Here is a 20,125-nt window from a genome sequence, read left to right on the forward strand (position 1 = left end):
TTAAAAAAAAAAAAATTTGTATATTTGCCAAATGATGTATTAAGTGAATGTTCACAAATATACCCCTAATAGGATTGATCTTTATCTATCGCTCTAAACATACCTCTTAGCCATTATTGTTGATGAAACTCATTGCAAATTGTGAATTAGAATTTATTCTCTTTTGCCAATGGGGGCTTGACTGAGTGGATAAGGTTCGGACGCTTCGTGCAACACACCTAGGTTCGAGTCCCGCTGCCCGCAGGAGTCCGTTGGTGGGCATCCTTAGTGGGGTTGACCCCCCACACGGTCGTTGATGCTGCTGATGCCGAGATTGGCCCCGCCTGTCTACCTCCGACTAGCGCCTTGCCCGGGGGTGTAATATAACTATAAAGACCCCCATTTTCTCTTTTTTCTTTCTCAAAAAAAAAAAAGAATATATCCTCTTTTAAAGGCTAGAGTAAGGACTCTTTTAATTTATCGATGGTTTCTTATTTATACTCCTTCTATCAAGGAATATTATTGTCAAGTGATTGTTTACTAAAAAAATAACGTCTATTCATCCAATGAAGTTTTAAGTGACTATTCATAAATATACTTCTAAGAGGGTGATCTTTCATCTATCACTCTTATTATTTTTAAATAAAAAAGTAACTCCCATTCTACCTTCATAAAAAAAAAAATCTAAACATATAATAATTAAAAATTTTGTATAAATTTTATCTAAATGACATTTAGGGTCCATTTAGTTAGAGGGGTAGAAAAGTGGGAGGATAGAAAATTGTGGGAGGATGGAAAAGTGGGATGATAGAGAATATTTTAATTTCCCTCATTTTTGTTTGGTTGGAAGTAAAAAAGTGGAGAGATAAAAAAAGTGAGTTTGTAAAAATTTACTTATATACCATTATTAAAAAATGACGCCCAATTAAAAAAAAATGACCAAAAAAAATACAATCACACAAATTTATTAAAAAAAATAAAAATCATGTCAAGAAAAAAAAAAGGTCTAAACCAAAAAAAAAAAAAAATTGGAATGTGAACAAAAGAAACATTTAACAAGGGTATTGAAGCCCAAGAAAGCCAAAAAAAAAAAAAAAAAGAACAAAAACCAAACAATTACTAAAATGGAATTTAAAAAAAAGAAAAAAAAGACACATGTACCGAAGCCCATGTGCAATTTGCACATGGGTATTTTTTGTCATTCACTCATCATATTTTCCTCCACCAAGTTTTCTTTTCATTTTGAGGAAAAAACTTTTTGGTGGGCTCACCATCATTTTCCTCTTTCCCCCTCTAAATCAAAAACCTCCCAAAAAGTTTTCCCTCCTCATTTTCTCTAATTTTTTTTTCCATCCTTCCTAAAATCCACTCTACCAAACACACCCTCAATCTTTTGATGGAAATTATTTTACATTGAATACTTAGGAATGAGATTCAAAGGATGAAAAATTATATTTTGTACCAATTAGCCTAATGGGCTTTCTTGTTACTAAGGACAAGATAAAATATAAAATTTTATAGAGATGTTACAACCACAGTATTTTAATACATAACAGCATAAAAAATAAGTAATTCAAATAGTATAAATGAAGTCATAAATTTTGATACAACTATTTTACGTGACAAATTTTAATTGGTTATTTGTTACTTTCACATGAATCCATTACTTTCGTATGGATAATTATGATTTAATTTGTGGTTTTAGAATTTTTGGTAAAGATGCTTAGACAAAATATATATTCAAACAGTAGTTTAAAATATCGAGTGTAATTGAGAGCAGAATATGGAAAAAGGAGGGAGCTATATTCAGCCAGTAGTTTACATTAATTATCGAGTGTAATTGAAAGCAGAATATGGAAAAAGAAGAGTGCTTGCTTGCTTGGTCCTCCAAATATAGAAACCCACTTCTTCCATTTATAATTCAAGAATAGGGGTAGCCCAACGCAACTGAGTTGCTTTACTTTGAAATGACCCACACCACCAGTAGCAGTCTCTCTAGGTGGCATTTTGGTGGTGGAGTTCCTTTATACCCTAACCTCCTTATAATATCTCTAAAATTGGTAACTTCCTCAGTGAAATGATCAAAAGTGGGGAGGTTCTAACAACACCCAGCTCAGGAATTTATCCCTTTTTACCTTAAATATAAAAGGCCATGAGACTTTTTTTAGCTTGGGAATGTCATAGCTTGATAAGCTAAATTCCTGTCTTTCCTTTATCTCAAACTAGCTAGTCCAGGAAATGTGAACTACTACAGTGGAATCCTACGTCAATCTTCATTCTTTTCAAGCTCTGGGAACAGGACACAGATATCACATGCAAAAGAGAGAGAAAGAGATACATTTTGAAATGGATGATTGAAGGATATTAGTTTAAAAACTATTTTTAAAAACTTTTATGAATAACCAAAAAAGAAACTGATTTTTTGGCAATTTTTTACATTTCTTAAGAAAATGGTATTATTTATTTATTTTTTTTGTAAAATAATCCATTGATAAATAAATAATTGTACCCATTAATATTGTTTTAATTCTTAAACCAAAAGTCTCAAAAAAAAAAATTTGATAGTATTAATTCTTAAACCAAAAGTCTCAGAAAAAATTGATAGTATTAATTAATAGTTGTAAAAAAGAATACAAAATTTTTTTTACATCCCTAAAATAATTTTTCTCAACAAACTTTCCCAGCCTGCAGAATTCTCTTTTCCTCTGGTTGCTTTTTGCCCTTTTGGTTTCTTTTTCCTTTCCCCATTAGATTCGAAGAAAAATCACAGTTTAGTTTAGGCTGTTTAGCCATATATACGATGACAGCACATAATGTACCTAGAGATATCAATCAATCCTATACATCAAATCCATATTATTTGCTTTCTTCTTTTCTTGTTCAGAAATGAGCCATGGGAATTGGTCTCTCTTATTGCATAGCTGATTAACTATGTAGTGCCCACTTGTAATACCCCACTTGTAATGCCCACTTGGAATGCATGCTCCATTGCTCTTGCGTGATGACACATAGAGACTGATGGTTCTACAATAGGAAGTGATATCAAAGAATCTATAATTTAGTTCTCCTCAGCTTTCTTCTTTTAATTAGAAGTGTGTTTGGGATTTACTGTCTTCAAATTTTACTCTCTCTCTTCTCCTTTTTTTACTTGCTTAATTAAAGAAAAAACCAGAAACATTTGAATCTTTGACTCCATACACCATCCATATTGTACAGTGTGGAACATGGATCTCATGCTCAGAGTTCTAAGCCCAGAGCTTATCAATATATGATTGAGTGCATGAACAGGATTTCACTTGTTTTTAGTGACCTATTACCTTCAATTGACACTTGCTGGGTCATTTGGAGCTCAAATTTCTAACCATAATGTGATGACTTGACACCTGTGCTCAATAAATTTGTGATCAGAAAGCTTTTTTGTTTTTCCTTTTCTTTATTAATTTGTCTTATCTTTTATTTTAATGTTGCATTTTTAAACTAAAAGTAGTTTTAGATGAGTTTTTTTTTTTTTTTTTTTTTTTTTTTTAAAATTTTAAAATTTATTTTTTATTAACTTGTTTAAAAATATAGTTACACTCAAGGAAAAGTGAGATAACATTAAAAAAGTGTATACATTTTTTGATGAAAATTTTTACTGATTACTTATTTATTTGATTAAAGTATAATTATATTTAAAAAGTGAGACTTTAAAAAACTAAAAATAAGTTAATAAACTAAAAAAGAAAGGAAAAAACATATGACAAACAGACACTAAATCAGAAAAAACAAACTTAGCCAAACACACCTAAGAGTATTAACCATTTACTCTAAAAAACCTTCACATGATAAAGAATATGAAGTAATTAATCTATGTTTGAGCTGCCCCGTTCAAATGATCCTATATTATTAGCCACTAATTAATGCTAAGAACCTATGAGTGATATATATATATAAATGAACCTTATTTATATAGCTAGCTCCTACGAATCCTATATAGCTTGATGATAGGTTCTCAACGTTATAAATATGAGGCTTCCATTTCAAAGCCCCACAAGAAACTCTCAAACAAAAATCTTCAGCTTATTGTATCTATTAGTCCTTAAGTCCTCTTTAACTTTCCCTAGCTTCTCTTTCATGGCAAAGGTGTCAGATCCTCTTGTGGTTGGAAGAGTGATTGGAGATGTTATAGAATCCTTCTCTCCCACTGTGAAAATGACTGTAACTTACAACTCCAATGTTAAGGATATCAAGTCCAATTCTAGTCAAGGCCAAAGCCTCAAGCAGGTATATAATGGCCATGAGCTCTTTCCTTCGGCTGTAACAATGAAACCTAAGGTTGAGGTTCATGGAGGCGATATGAGATCCTTTTTCACCCTGGTATATATATTTTTATGCCTAGCTATATATATTCTTTCTTTCTTGGTCTCTCTATATACTATCATGCTTTGATTGAATTTCCCTATTGTAGATCATGACAGACCCAGATGTTCCTGGTCCAAGTGATCCATACCTGAGGGAGCACTTACACTGGTATGGTCTTTACCCTAGAAAACTATCAACCAGAGAAATAAAGAGAACAATTTTGTGTTAATTTTTTAATATATAAAAAATTGAGGGTATAATTGTCTACCAATCATCTCTCTAAAATTCTGCAAAAGTGAAATTTGAGCGCTGGTACAACTTTTTATATTAAAAAAATCCTTTTGCCTTTACACTATAAGAATCTCCACCTGGACTCCATAAACATAACTCATGAAACCATAGCATATATAACATAATCTGAAAACAGAACCCCAGAGAAGCAGCCAATGAACAATAACCAAGACTTTGTTCTTCTAGCACAAATACATGGGGTGTAAGCATCTGCATGAGTTACCAAACTTAACTGGACTATACTTTCATTTATGACAGGAGTATTTATTTATTTATTGGGTAAATATGAGATGAAGAGTACATAATTTTCTGATAGTGCATGCGTTTGGCCAGCTAATTTCATGCCAAATTTTTTGTTTAAGTCACTTTTTGACTCAATTTTAAGCACATAAGCTGGTCAAATGTAAACAAATTTCAAGGAAGAAAGTTATAGTCATGTATTTAGCAGGTAACGTACATTGCCTTAAACCATTTGAATTTCATCCTCTTACAGGATTGTGACAGACATTCCAGGCACAACTGATGCTTCATTTGGTAAGTCTCATCATCATCCACAGGAGAAATTATTTTATGGGATTGTTCCATGGACACCCGTCTCATGTGGCAAGTCTCAACACACCTGTGAGATCCACATGTTTTGAAAGAAGGGCTATATAAGCGGGTTTCATAGGATAAATTTTCTTTTTCAGGGAGAGAGATATGCTAACTATTTATCTTTTTTTTTTTTTTTTTTTTTTTTTTTTTTTGGGTTTTATTCCATGAACAGGAAGGGAAGTGGTGAACTATGAAATGCCTAGGCCAAACATAGGGATCCACAGGTTTGTATTCCTCCTATTCAAGCAGAATCGCAGAGAGACAGTCATCACTGTTCCTTCTTCGAGGGATCGCTTTAGTACTAGAAAATTTGCAGAAGAAAATGAGCTTGGCCTCCCTGTGGCTGCTGTATTCTTCAATGCTCAAAGGGAGACAGCTGCGAGAAGGCGTTGAAAACTGGTACAAAAACCAGCTAATTAGCAGTACCACTACGTGCAAGTACTAGCTAGGAAGTTAATGACTTTAGCTAATAAAGCAGTACTGGGGTCTTTGTTAAAAGTCTGTCTGTAAAATTATATATTGTACCTTGTCAATATGGAATGGAATAAACCTAACAGAAAGAGCATATCTTTTCTGTCAATCTTATTGCTTTTGACTTGTATATATCATGGTTTGTATGTTAACACAAATGAAGCAATAATCGAATGTCATAGAAGAATAATCCTAGAATCATAGGTAATTGATTTTAGGGTAAATTACACTAACCTACTTTGCGGTTTGGAGTAGTAATACCAAACACATCCAAAAATTTTTAAAAATGATAAATTTGATCCTTAAACACTAACGCCATTTGTGCTCTATCTATTAAACTAATTGTTTCATTTTTTAGATTACCCTATTCTTAGCTCTCTCTCTATATTCTCTCTTACCTTCACGCCATAAAAGTTTCTCCATCTCTCCCTTAAGCCCAAGCTCAACCCATAAGATTTTAGACTCAACACAGGACCAACAAACACCGCCACCGGAACGGTTTCAAAGCTGGCTTACCCTTAAAACTCACACCATACACCATTGTTTAAATCTATGAGACTGGGTCTAGATCTAAGAGGATGGTGGTTAGGTTGCGATCTGGGAAGATGGTGAACGACGATTGCTGGGGCGCGATGCGTGGTGGTCGACAATTATAAGGTCACAATTCGATGTAAATTTCTATAGTGGGTATGAGTTTTTTTCTTTAAAAAAATTGATTTGGGTTTGAGGAGGATGAGTGGGTAGTGATAGGTGATGTTGTGGTGGACGGCGATTGTTGGGTGATCACACAATTCTCACCATTGTGGGTCTGAGTTTTGTTTTGAATTTTTTTTTTTTTATTATTTGGGTCTGTTTGAAGTGTGATGTTTGATGATTGATTGGTTGAGTTGATCATGTTTAATTGTCTTGTGTGATGCTAGAACTAATTGGATTGATCTTGGTTTGATCATTTGATGTGAGAGTTTTTTGTTTTTTGTTTTTTTGAATATTCAATAAAAAAATTTCCAAATGAAACTATGTATGGTTTTGGAAAACGGATTCGTTGCTTTAGTGAGACTTTTTTGAATATTTCTTAAATATATGGCCGTGTATGTCCTTTGGATATTGGTTTGAGCTTGAGAGTGATTGAGAGAGAGGGTTTATGTTTTGGGTGAAGAAGAGAGAATGAAGAAATGAAGAGTATGGACTGAAAAATTGTTTGGGAGAGAGTGAACAAACGGAATTACACGGTGTTAGTGTTTAAGGACTAAATTGGTCATTTTTAAAAACCTTTGGATGTGCTTGGTATTATCCAAAAGCTCAGAGTAAGTTGTTGTAATTTACCCTTGATTTTATTTCCATTTGTTGAGATTTTAGACTTTAGAAAAACACTGATTAACCAATTTTAAGCCAAGTTCTTAGTGTGCGTTTGGCTACAGATTAAAAAGCCAGTTTATTTTACTATTTAGCTTATTTTTGCTGCTATTCATGGGTCTCACTGCACTTTTTGGTATTATTTATAAGTTCCACTATATTATTTCAGCTAATTTTTACCTTAATCTACAGTACTTTCAGCAAAAAATTTTCAATTTTAGCAAAATAAACAGATCCCAAACAGACCATTAATTAATCAATTTATAGATGGTCCTTGATTATGCAATACCGACTCAAGTGTTAGGTTGATCGGAAAGTTAAAGTCTCGATTGATTGTCTAGCTGTCGAAACTAAAGAAACTTGAAACTATATTGTATATAAGCTGGGCAGTTGTTTTAACTATTCTAATACATTCTAAAGACACTTGCAAGAAATATTAGAGTGAGAATGGGTGAAATAGTCCACTGTTGCATAGGATATAATAGTTATGAGGTCCTTTGACTTGAATTTGATAAATTTATTTAATTTTGGTTTGTACTGCTAGAATAACCCACCTTTTTTTTCATGCTTTTATTTCCAATTTTTTAAATTAAAAAAGAAAAAGAAAAAAAATCAAATGGTGAACACGAGTAACACAAGCAAGTATCAACTTTTACATGAAATCATTCTCCTTCATGTGTTGAACTGAATACTTGGTCTTTTACACTGTGTTTTGGTTGGAGGAACAAAAAGAGAAAAGAGTAAGAGCAAAGAAAGGGAAAAGAAAATGCTTCCCTCTAATATGTAATATGTTAAGAAGTAGGGAGGGAAAGAGGAGAGAAAAGAATATATTTGATATTTCCTTTGTTTAGTTTGCAAATGGAAGAGCATTGAAAGGATAATGTGTTTTTCCTTAAATGCCTCATATAAAGTAAAGAGAGTAAGAGTAAAAGCTTTATGTGGGTAAAACCAAAATTTTGTTTGTCATTACGGTTCTACATTTTTTTTAATTGATTTTCTCTCCATTTCTGCCCAATTTTTGTTAGAAGATAAATATGGGCCTAGATGAATGAGTTTTCCCTCAATTTTCACTTATTTTCCCTTCTCTTATGCCAAGTTGCTAACCAAATGAAGGAAGCTGTCGAGTCACCAACATTTTTTATGCAAATTGGTTGATTGTGCAAAAAATAATTTTAATATTTTATGTTGTTTCCACTTCCTAGTTAATTTAAGATTTCCCTCCCTTGTTTAGTTGAATTAGGATTTTATTCCATGTTTTTTTTTTCCCCTTTTTCTAGTTGAATTATGATTTTTTTTTCTTTTCCTAGTTAAGTTATTTTCCTTTTTCTAGTATAGAAGTGGGATTTTGTTATTTCTTTTTCTAAAATGAGTAGGAGAAAACATCTTCCTATAAATATTCTTTAATATTCTTTATAGAGAAGTGGTGATGTACATCACCACTTCTTTTGAAGTGGTTAGTAATAAAATTTTCTTTTGAAGGCTATTATATATTCTTTTGTCTACTATTCTAGCTAGAATTCTTGTAAAACATCGATTTTGTAAAAGAGTTGTAATTATTGCATGTTACGAATTTTGCTTCTGCATGACTACCCTACATCAGTAGGCTTGAAATTGTGAGAAGAGGATAGCAAAGTCCAAGGAACTATGATTTATCAAGAATATGTGATTGGAGTTGTTCCCCCGCGTGTGCAAAAAAGCTCATGATCAAGACTGCCACAAGCCTTTTATGACATAGGATGCATATTTAGGTAAAGATTCTTAATTTCAATTTATATTATTATTATTCCGTTAGATTCATTTTTCAAGCTATCTATTAAAATATTTTGAGTTTCGCATATTAAAACATCATGTAAGTATTACACAGAATTTTGTGTTCAATTCTATATGATTAGTTTTTTCTTGATTAGTTCATGTTTAAATCATGTTTCATTCATAAAATTAGGGTTTTAGAATCATGTATATGCATGCAATATAGTGATGTGTTTTATGCTTTGGAGTTTCTACTCATGATCCATCATGTCATGTTCTAATTAAGAATTCATAACTTTTTTTTTATCATCTCATGCATATTAACTTAACCATGTACTAATATGTTCAGTCTCATCTCATGAAATTTATCACATCGAGCATGCATCATTTTAGGATTAGCTTAAAATGTTTCACATAAAACAATAAGTTTTCACATGAATGACAAAATTTCACCTGAAATAATGAAAGCTACGCATAAAATAATGGATCTTATTTGAAAAAAAAATCAATTTTCAAGCATCTCACATGTCCATGCATTTTCCATAGTCATTCATTGTGTTAATTATGTTCATGCATATATTAAGTTAATTTCATGAAATTTAAAACATCTTTTAGGTTTGAGTAAAAGTCTTGAATTTGATTTTTATTGACTTTGTTACTAACTTGGTATGTTTTGAATAACTATGTGATGTCTTTTGTCCATAATATATTTTTTACTCCTTGTGAATGAATATTGCATATTTGATTAGTAAATAAATTTATGCATCATTGAATATTCAAAGTGTAAGCTTAAGATCAAATATCGTAGATGTTTAACACCTTCTTACCTTTATATTTTTCTTTATATAGTAAATAAATTTATGCGTCATTGAATATTCAAAGTGTAAGGTTAAGATCAAATATCGTAGATGTATAACACCTTCTTACCTTTATATGAAAAATTAAAATGACAGCTCCATGTTACGCCCATAGTTATTTCATATTCTTTAACTCTCCTCTAACCTCATACAATCTCATATAGCCTCCAAGATCTTAGGCACCAAAAATATTGCGAACTAGATCGGCCAATTCCAAATCAAAAGCAATAAATCCATCATATCCACTCCATAAACCTCATTTATTCACCAAAATTAAATCTAACAAACAATCAACACCCAAATTTTCAACCTCTAGGTTTCAAGCGCTAGAATGGAAAGGGTGATATTGGCATTAACAATTGTGACTATGACTGTGAGAACCATGATTACTGGACCTCGGTCACATTCTTGGGTCCCACAGTACCCAACTCTCATAATAGAGAATCAACTATAGATATAGGAGGTGGGAGGAAGATAGATACCCTTTGTTTGACAAAGATACCTCTGCTAGTCCAAAATAGTGGGAAGTAACAAAGAGATTGAAATATTAAAACCTATAAGAAAGCAATGATAGGGTTTTAGGGTCTGTTTGGATTCAGTTTATTTTGCTAAAACTGAAAACTGAAAACCAAAAACACTGTAACAAAATAATTTTTAAATGTGTGAATAGTACTGTGAGACCAATTTTTAATGAAAAAGTTACTGAAAAGTGGAATTTGTGGGTTTGTGAACAATGCACGGGTGTACTGTTCACCGTGGAAAAGTCAACAAATGCGGGCTTAAAAAAAACAAAAAAAAAAGAAGAAGAGGAAAACACCGAAAACGAAAACGTAGACGCACAAACGCTGAAATCAAACGGGTACTTAATTTATGAGAACAGAAATAGAAGGTTTAATAGGAAATCAATGTCAAACTTTTGGAAGGGGGGGGTTAGGTAATTTCCCTTAAATTTAATGGAAAAATTGTTATTTATATATCATTATAATATTTTCTTGGGAAAATATACAAAACCCCTTATAATTTTCCCTTGAATTGATACAAAACCCACTATGGTTTTTCCTTAAAATTCAAACTCTCTTAATATTTTGAATATAACACTTAACTCCTGTGATATTGTTTGATATGTAAATAGTGGATTATGTAACACTTAATTAATCTCCTTGAAAATTTTGAGTGTAGCACTTAACCCCTCTAAATATTGTCATATGTGAAATAACAAGAATATGTACCAACACATAAATAACTCATTATTTGTATTAACACATGTTCAATGATTTATACATAAAACAATAATTCATGTAAGTGTTTTACTCAAAACTTCAACAGGGTGGTTTTGTGTTTACGGAAAAAGATGGTGATTTTTTTTCTTCTTTTTGTTTTAGAGTTTTCTCTTCTTTTAAATTCTAATAGATTCTAGAGTTCATACCTTAAACTGAATTCAAAGGTTTGATATCCCATTCTAACAATTTATAAATTAAAAAGAAAAAAAGAAAAGAAAAATTGATATTATTTGAACATGAGTCAACCTGGAGCTATATATCAAATTATATTAATTACATTTTCAAGTTTTATTTATTTTCTTGTTAAACAAGCTCGAGCTTGTTTATGAGCTACTTGATTAACTTATTTTTTTTCCATATATAATAAATACTGTAATTAAAATTGTTCATTCATTTTACAAATCTATGTTAATAATTAATAATTAAATTATATTATTTAAGTAAATTAGATAAAATAATTTTTATTTATGAACTTATAAAACTTAGATTCATGAAGAAAGAATTGGATTATTTTTATTATCAGTTAATTATATTACAAGGAATAAGTCAACATTATATGAACTTATTTAATAAAGGACACAATCTAATCTCTCTCTCTCTCTCTCTATATATATACATAATTAAATTTCAGTTTTGTAATCGAACTTAAACTTAAGTTTGAGTTTGGCTAAATTACTAAGTATGTAAACAAACATAAATAGACTTTTTTCTTGAGTCAAGCTCAATCTGTTCACAAAAAAACTTAATTCAGTTATCACCCTAATTACTGTAGTCGTGCCAAGTGCCAACTGCTCAAGGACACGACTATGGATCCCCCCCAGCCCCCACATTGTGTACTCATTGTCAATGAAACATATCTCTACTTGGTCTTACAGCAAATATACGTGAGAGTTACAGGCTACCTTCAGGTTGTCATTACTCGTAAGAGCTAGCTAGTCTCCTGCTTTACCATTTTCGTCAAATTATTTAGCAAAAAGAAGAAACACATTGGATTTCCCGTCGGCAATATTGAGAGAAAAGAAAAGAAAAGGACATTGGATTGAACTTCTGGATTGGACCGATTGAAACACTGTAAAAGAACAGAAACGAAAAGAGAAGTAGCAAAGCTTTGGGCACCCCCTTAATCTCTGCCAAGTGTCGCATACTACTACTTATGGCTTCACCTGGACGCATACATTCACCTCCCAACTTCAACCACGAGAGAAACAGTGGGACTCACATCATGTGAGATACTACCTCATCGATCTGCTAGGATATATGCATAAACTTGCATGTCACTATAGCTACAGGGCAAAAGTGAAAAAAAACAAAAGAAAAGAACACATTGGATAGAGGTGAATAGTGGGCTAAGAAGCTAACGTTTGAAACATCTTCTATAATATAATCTTAAATTGTGATTAGAATAACATAACTTTCATACCATATTATTATTATTAATGTATCATTTGCAATAATACATATCAACTGTTTCACAAAAAAATTGTGCACCTAAACTTATTGGTTTAGAATATTACTTACACAATGTGGAAGAGGATTGAAGTCATGCCCAATAAACATAAGATGGTTGCTGTGGCAGAGTCACGTTTAAGCTAATTCTTTTTATGTATCTATACTATTAATAACAGGATTCTCAATTTGAGTTTCAACATTTTGTGTGCTAAAATATTCTTACACAAATTCTTAAACTCTGTAAAACACCCATATCTTATAGTTAAATAATTTTAAATTAAATAACACAAACTGATTAAAAGAATAATTTACTATTCCTAAGTTTCAGATTTTTTCCTTTATTTTCTCCATTTGGCCTAAAACTTAGGACACTATCTCTATCTCATTTATAAACATTATTTTCACGTTATGCTACCACTTTCTTAAAAAAAAAAAAAAAAATACATTCGGTTATTTATATATCACTTTTAAACATTCTAACACTAAACCAAAAAAAAAACAAATAAATAAAAAAGAGTCTCATCGCACGTGCAAAGTATGTGTGATGAGTCTAGTTATATATAAGTATATAACTTACCCTAAAAAAAAAAAAAAAATCAGTTAGCCCCTAGGAAGTTGAGTTTGGCCTACCCAAATTTGTTTTTTTGTTTTTAAAAGGAATATGCCTAAGGTATTTTTTATAGTAAAATTTGTTAATGCTTTTATGTTTAGGTTTATTCATATTCTTGAAAATTTTATTGGTTCAATTGGAATTTATTTTATTAACTTATGATTCATGAATACTCTGAGTTTGGCTTTATGGACATGTAGCATACAGAATATAGATTTAATTTAATTTAATTTAATTTTTTTTGCTTAGCTTTTTAATTTTTATTCAAAGTTTTTATTATATTTTTTTAATTTTTTATTTATTTTTTGGGTTGAGAAGATATATTGTTATCCGATCAAGGTTTGATTGAGATTTCAAAATATTAAATTCTTTATTTTGTTTAAATGAATAGCTTAATTAGGAAAATTTAATGTTATGGACGAATGAGTGATAGTGCTTAAATTACAGATGAATGACTGATAGTGCTTGAAAGTTATAAAAAAAAAGACAGTGATATGTTATAATAAATGATAGTAAACAACTTTTATATATTAATTAATGAGAGTTTTGGACTTAGAAGAATGATAATTTATCAAAATTGATAATTATTTCTTCAATATATTTATGTGTTAATTATTTAGGGCTTACTTTAGTACTATAAATTAGTATTTATATCCCTTCCTTCCAACACCCACATCTGAATTAGTGCCAATATACCATGATTCGGCACTCAAACATAAATTTTAAAACTTGACTCTTAAAAAGCAGCATCAGTGGACATGTATTCTATATATCAAGCTCGAAAGGTTCTATCTGATCCAAAGTGTAAAACAAATTTTAAAGAAAAACTTTGAGATCTCCAAGAATTCTTCAATAATATGATAGCCATTTACTTTTTATTTTTATTTTTTTAGAATACTAAGTATTTTTAACACACACCCATGGGGAGAGGAGAGAGAGTCTTAAAGAAATTAATATTAGTGTATATCCAAAATGGTCTAACTCTTAGATATACAGCACATGCTTTAACTTCTTTAACTCACACTCATTTTTTAATGTGGGATAACCCTACTGTTTTTTTTTGAGAATATTAAGTATTTTTAACACACTCACATGGGGAGAGGGAAAAAGGTTTTAAAGGAACTGATAGTGGTATATATCCAAAATGACTTAACTCTTGGATAGCCATTTACTTAGAGATGAATCTTCTTGGAGAACTAAGTTTAAGAAAAAAATTAAAAGCTAGGTAAAATGCATTTCGTTGAAATAGTACAAATTGGTTAAATGGATTTTAAAGGAACTGATAGTGGTATATATCCAAAATGACTTAACTCTTGGATAGCCATTTACTTAGAGATGAATCTTCTTGGAGAACTAAGTTTAAGAAAAAAATTAAAAGCTAGGTAAAATGCATAAATAGTACAAATTGGTGGATATGCAACTTAATTATTCTCCCTAAAGTCTTAATTACTTTGTTAGAGTGGGTAGTTACATTGAATGCAATCTTTACCTATAACCTATACTTGAGATTTTAGGTTCCTTTTCAAACACAACAAAACATTCAGATCGTGAGTTTCAGTTAGCTCAACTGGTAAAGTCTCTGATGGTTGTATAGGAGATCTGAGGTTCAATCCCCATTTACACCAAAAACTGATTGATATCTTGGTCTGATGATAAAGAGCTATCATCAGCAGCAGACGCCATAAGTTAAAATTCTCTTTAAAAAAAAAAAAAATTCAGATCATTTTAGTTTGTCAAGATAATTATTATGTGAGGAAGAGAGGAAGCATGTATGAGAATAAGTCAATAAATTAAAATAAGAGTTAAATCTCCAATAGAATTATTATGTTGAATAATTGATGAGTGACATAAAATTCCAAAAAAAATTGTGACTTTAGAAGGCATCAACGATTCAACATATGCTGAATCAAAAATTAAACAAATATTTTGGTCATATATAATAATTTTTGTAGTGGAAAATGATTTGAATTCATTTTCAGTGCATCTGATTCGTAATCATTTAGAAAAGCCTCTGAATCTAGCTCCTTGCTTCTCCTTCCTTGGTCTGTTTTTAAAAAATTAAATGCATTGTGTATGGCATATATCCTTTTCCCCATTTTCCTTAAAATAGATTCCTTAAACTAGTTGGACCATATTATATATATAATTTTTTTTTCCTTGGATCGGTTGAGTGGAGGAAACAAAAAAAGAAAAAGAAAAAAGAAAATTGCTATGGACTAGACTTTATTCTGGCTTACCATCCATGATATATTATTTCCAATTAAATGAAAGTTGCATTTTGTAACATCCCATGAAAAAGAATATATAGCAATTCAATAAATAAATCTTGCAAAAATATTCTTATAGAATCACATGACGTGTTTGTCTGTGAAAGGTAATATGTCACACATATCTCTGAAAAATAAATCATGTAAGAATCATTTGTAGGAAAAGTATTTCCCAAAAAATAAATATTTTAAATATTCCTTCTGGCTTTTGGTAAGAGAATGTGGAGAGAGTAAGGTCGTGGTTTGAAGTGGATACTAGTTAGCTCAATGGAGAAATCTCTTGACATCAAATAAAGGATTTGGATTGAATCCTATATATGCTAGAAAGAAATTCATTGGTATCTTGAGTAGATAGTAAAATATAATCACCCTAAAACAAATATCTTATCTAATCTCAAAAAAAAAAAAAAAAAAAAAAAAAAGTTAGTCGTGGGTTGCACATCCACTGAGTTTAAATTAGTCATAATCCACATTGAACGTATTTGTAATCTTGTAGAACATTTTGTTGGTTACTTCATGTTAGGTTTATATTTTTATGTAATTGGCATATTCTATGACAAAATGCACTTTTTCTGTATTTGGGTAAATCTAAGTAGGTTCAAGATGATTGGTACAAGTAATTACATTAAAGACATGAAGATTACTTAAGAACTACTTAAGAAAAGCTGAATCTGCAGGTCCCGATACCTCCTCAATACCTGTTGATCTATTGAGATTTATTAAAGCTCGATACATGTCTCGATACCTCTTGATCTATCGAGTTTACAGGATTTCTAATATAGCATGCAACGTTTTGATTCCTAAAGGCTATTTGTTTATGGATTTGCATAATCCATATAGGACTAGGAAAGCCCAAAGTTTGTGTAAACCTAATTGGAATAGGAGAGCTTATTTAAAAGGACCATTAAGCTCTTATTTAAATAAGTAGGTGGAAAAAAAAAAAAAAAAAAAACTCAAACCCTAGAAAGTTTCATAAGGTTTTCTTTTTGAAACCCTAGCCTCCTCCTATAAAAGAAAGATTTTTTACTGCATTTCTTGCACACCTTTGGGTTTTGTAACCAAGCAAATTCTCTAGAACCAGTATTGAAGATTTTATTGGTGTTTTTATGTGAAACTGTTGCAAATCAATTGCAACAATCAAAGGGTTGCTGTGGAGTTAATCATGTACTAAGATTCATGCAAAAGAGTTAGTCACAGATTGGAGATTTGTGCAACAAAGGAAAAAAAGTTACTGCAAGATCAAGTCTAATTGGGTATTGGAATAAAAGTTCAACTGTAGGTTGGTATTTTAGAATAGGCCAGGGTAGTGTTAAGATTCCTTATACTTGTAACCACTTGATTATTGATTAGTGGATTTTTGAGAATAGTAATCTTAAATTCACCCGGTGAGGTTTTTGCCTTAATAGAATTTTTCTCCATTTGTCAATAAATTACCGTGTTAATTTAATTTCTGTTGCATTTAGTATTAGTGATTTGTTGGTGCCTCCACGATATACATGCAATTTAACCTAATTAATTAACTTAAGTAATTGAATTAATTAGTCAAGCCATCTTTACCCAACACTTCATACAAAAACCTCACATTGATTATTCTCAGCTACCTACTAGTTTCAAAATTGATCTATATCTATCTCTAACCCTCTCCAGTCTCACACAGTGCACGTGAATATGTATATTAAAGGTGTTGAGGTAAATGAGTAGGACAGGCGAAAAGATTATATGATTGAGGCATGTGTTAAACATTATCATGAAGGTGGTACTGAATAATTGTCCTTATTCACAAGAGCTTGCTATCTACCTATTGTGTTAAAAGCAATTTACTTTCAAAATACAACAAATTCTTCACTTGCTAACTTTAAAGAGCCTACTACTGTCGGGTTAAAACATCCTTAATTTTTTATCAGAAAATAACTTCCATCTAATGCATGTCATTTATTTCAATAAATTAAAAACTCAACACCAAATCCTGATCATTAATTTGCAAACATACCAAGTGTGCAACTTGCATGCATGTTCTAGAGCCACATATTCTCAAATTCTCTTAATTATTTTATTATTTATTCATAATTATGTTACTTTGTATACTGACCAAAAGTTTTGTAAATGTTTTGCATAAGACAAGGCACAGACACACAAACCATTTGGAGAAATGGTCTAATCATAAAAAAAATTCTTATGATCCACCACACCTAAAAATATGGAAGTTATAGATACAAATAGTGACATATCATATTAATACTCAAAACGTGGGCGAGCCCTTTTTTTTTTAATTCTTTTATTAAAAAAAAGAAAAAGAAAAAAAAAAAGTAAAGGCATAGGTCCACAGAAAAACACATGCATGCATATGCAAACTCAGTAATCTAAGACTCGAAAAAAACTGTGAACAAATCTCGATAGCATCAGAGATGACCTCTGCAATGCCTGATAATATCAAGATGTCAGGTCCAGCATTGCGCTCTACCAGTGGACACTGGACAACGAATCCCTTTTTTATTTTCTCGATTTTCAATGGGTTAGAAACCCAAGAAATGTTCCCTCTCTAACAAACCACACTTCATATTGTGGACAGTATTAGCAAGTACTAGATAGCAGGATAGGTCAGAATAAAAGTCAGTGATTTAGTTTGTTACTTACTTTTTTTTTTTTTTTTTTGGATATGAGTTTGTTACTTACTTGAGTGAAGAAAGATTCATAATGACTTGCAGACCATTTAACAGCTCAAGTACAAGACAGGAAAATTTCATTTCAAGAACAATTGGAAATTTGGAATACCTAGCAAAAGAATGGATAATAATAAGTGGTACTTTCTCTGTTTCCAACGGCTAATAACAGATGAATATATAACCCAACAATCCTTTTTTTTAGTAATTTTTTGGGACTTCTATACAAAGTTGACTTTTAATAAGATAATTAGGCGTTGCTTCCATTTTATACTCTATTTATTGCAGTATATTACGTTAAGCGTTTTATAACTCAATTGGTACATTTTTAATATTTTTAATGAATATGATTTTGAAAGTTGGTATGGTTAAGGAACCGGTTTTGGTCTCGGTCCCTAGTTTTACTCCATTTTTGAGGCTTTTATCAAACCAAATTGGTGCTTGATTCTACTTGAACTGGCCGGTCCAATTCAATTTTTAAAACTATACAAACGGAGACTATCAAAATCCCACCTCATCAACTATCAAATGATCAATAAATGTAAAAAATTACAATTTGTCATGTGTCTAATTGTTTTTATAAATTTTTTTTTTTGGTTATTTCAAAGTATGTCATGATCTCGTTATAGTGATGGCAATACATTTGTTACATTCTATGCTTTACTAATTGTAGTATGTTATGTCAATAGTTTTGTAACTTGATTGACACATTCTTGTGTGGTTAATGAAGATTATAAAATTCTACCTTTCCAACTACTAAATGATACAAACAAAGAAAAAACCAAAAACAAAACAAAAGGAAATTACAGTATGTCATATGTCTAATTTTTTTACATAAAAAAAATTGGTTATTTAAAAGCATGTCAAGGTCTCATTATAGTGATGGCAACACTATATTGCATCCTCTATAGAAAATCTATAAATAATAATAATAATAATATTAATAATAATAATAATAAACACTATGTTGCATCCAATTATCCATGTCTAGCCATTCATTCTCCGAAAGGCCACTTTGACTGAGTTTGGCCCCATCTGCCAGAGCTTCCCCACCCTAGGGAAGCGGGGACCATCCTAGGTATTAGAGATTTCTTGAATTGCATTTAAGAATCTTCTTCCATTCTCTTCTGGTAACATTAATGTAAGTCTTTTTTGTTTTTGATTGATTGGAATGACCTTTATTTTTTCTGTTTTTCTTCTTTTTACATAGGTCACAGGAATCACTTTCTTTTGTTCCAACCTTTACCTTTCTGCAGCTTCGTAAGACTTAATAAAGTAATTAGTGACCCCCTATTCCTAGCATAGAATTTGATGTCTTAATCTTCGAACTACATCCTTACATCAGTAGCTCTGCAGGACCACCAAAATATAAATTTTGAAAAGCAATTCATCAACCCCACTATTTGCTTTAATTTACATCCTACTATAACTTTGGTTTCACTTTAGAGAGATCAAAGATTACAAAAGTGAGAGGAAATGACCAAAGCTGCCTCCACAATCTATTCAAGATCTCCTGCATTAGCATGATGACTAAGATACTGTCCAAGGAAGCATCAGCATAGGGATTGTTAATTAATATCAGCGAGATCATGGAATAGTTATCGGATTATTGAGCATCAGAAGTACTTTGTTTCTTCCAACCATAACAAGTTATTAGATTATTGAGCATCAGAAGTGTTGGAAGTATAGTTTGGAAAATTGTCCAAGTTGATTAATAAAGTTACAAAGCAATATCAATAATATATCAATAAAACGAGATATGCTCAAATTAACTTATAAGCAAAATAGACAAGTACAAAAGCGTATGAAATTAAGGATTAAGTAAAACTTATTGCCGAGGCACGGAACTAAATCCGCTGTCCTTAAGAAGCAATTTCGCCCCCACTGGAATGAATCAATCGGTGCAAATGGCTCAGACAGTCGCTCTCCAAGATACAATGGCAACTCTGTTAATGTGCATTCACAAACAGAGTTTCGAACTCGTCACAAATGCCCAAGAGAAAATTTTTAGTAGAAATAAAGTAGCTAGAGTATCAAAAGTAATATATGTTTTATTATTTTTAACTAATATCATATATGCAGAAATTTTTTTTGATAGTCTTAGAGCTCTAAAAAAAGGAAGTAGCTAAAGATGATTAGAGTGAAAAAGGGAAAGGCAAAAACAAAGGAAATTTTTTTCCCATTGATGTCACAAGTCGCTATGTATTTTCTGCAAAACATGGGA

The 20,125-nt window shown here is 31.1% G+C and overlaps 1 protein-coding gene across 1 annotated transcript; it reads left to right on the plus strand.

The window, feature by feature from the left end:
• The first annotated feature begins 4,016 nt into the window (after positions 1 to 4,016).
• Positions 4,017 to 5,751, plus strand: LOC115978953 (CEN-like protein 2). The gene is made up of 4 exons (XM_031100917.1): positions 4,017 to 4,335; positions 4,427 to 4,488; positions 5,105 to 5,145; positions 5,378 to 5,751. The coding sequence occupies exons 1-4, from the start codon at positions 4,093 to 4,095 to the stop codon at positions 5,596 to 5,598; spliced, it is 567 nt and encodes a 188-aa protein (XP_030956777.1). The 5' UTR covers positions 4,017 to 4,092; the 3' UTR covers positions 5,599 to 5,751.
• The last annotated feature ends 14,374 nt before the right edge of the window (positions 5,752 to 20,125 follow it).

Source organism: Quercus lobata, chromosome 1 (genome assembly GCF_001633185.2).
Source record: "Quercus lobata isolate SW786 chromosome 1, ValleyOak3.0 Primary Assembly, whole genome shotgun sequence".
Classification (NCBI taxonomy): domain Eukaryota; kingdom Viridiplantae; phylum Streptophyta; class Magnoliopsida; order Fagales; family Fagaceae; genus Quercus; species Quercus lobata.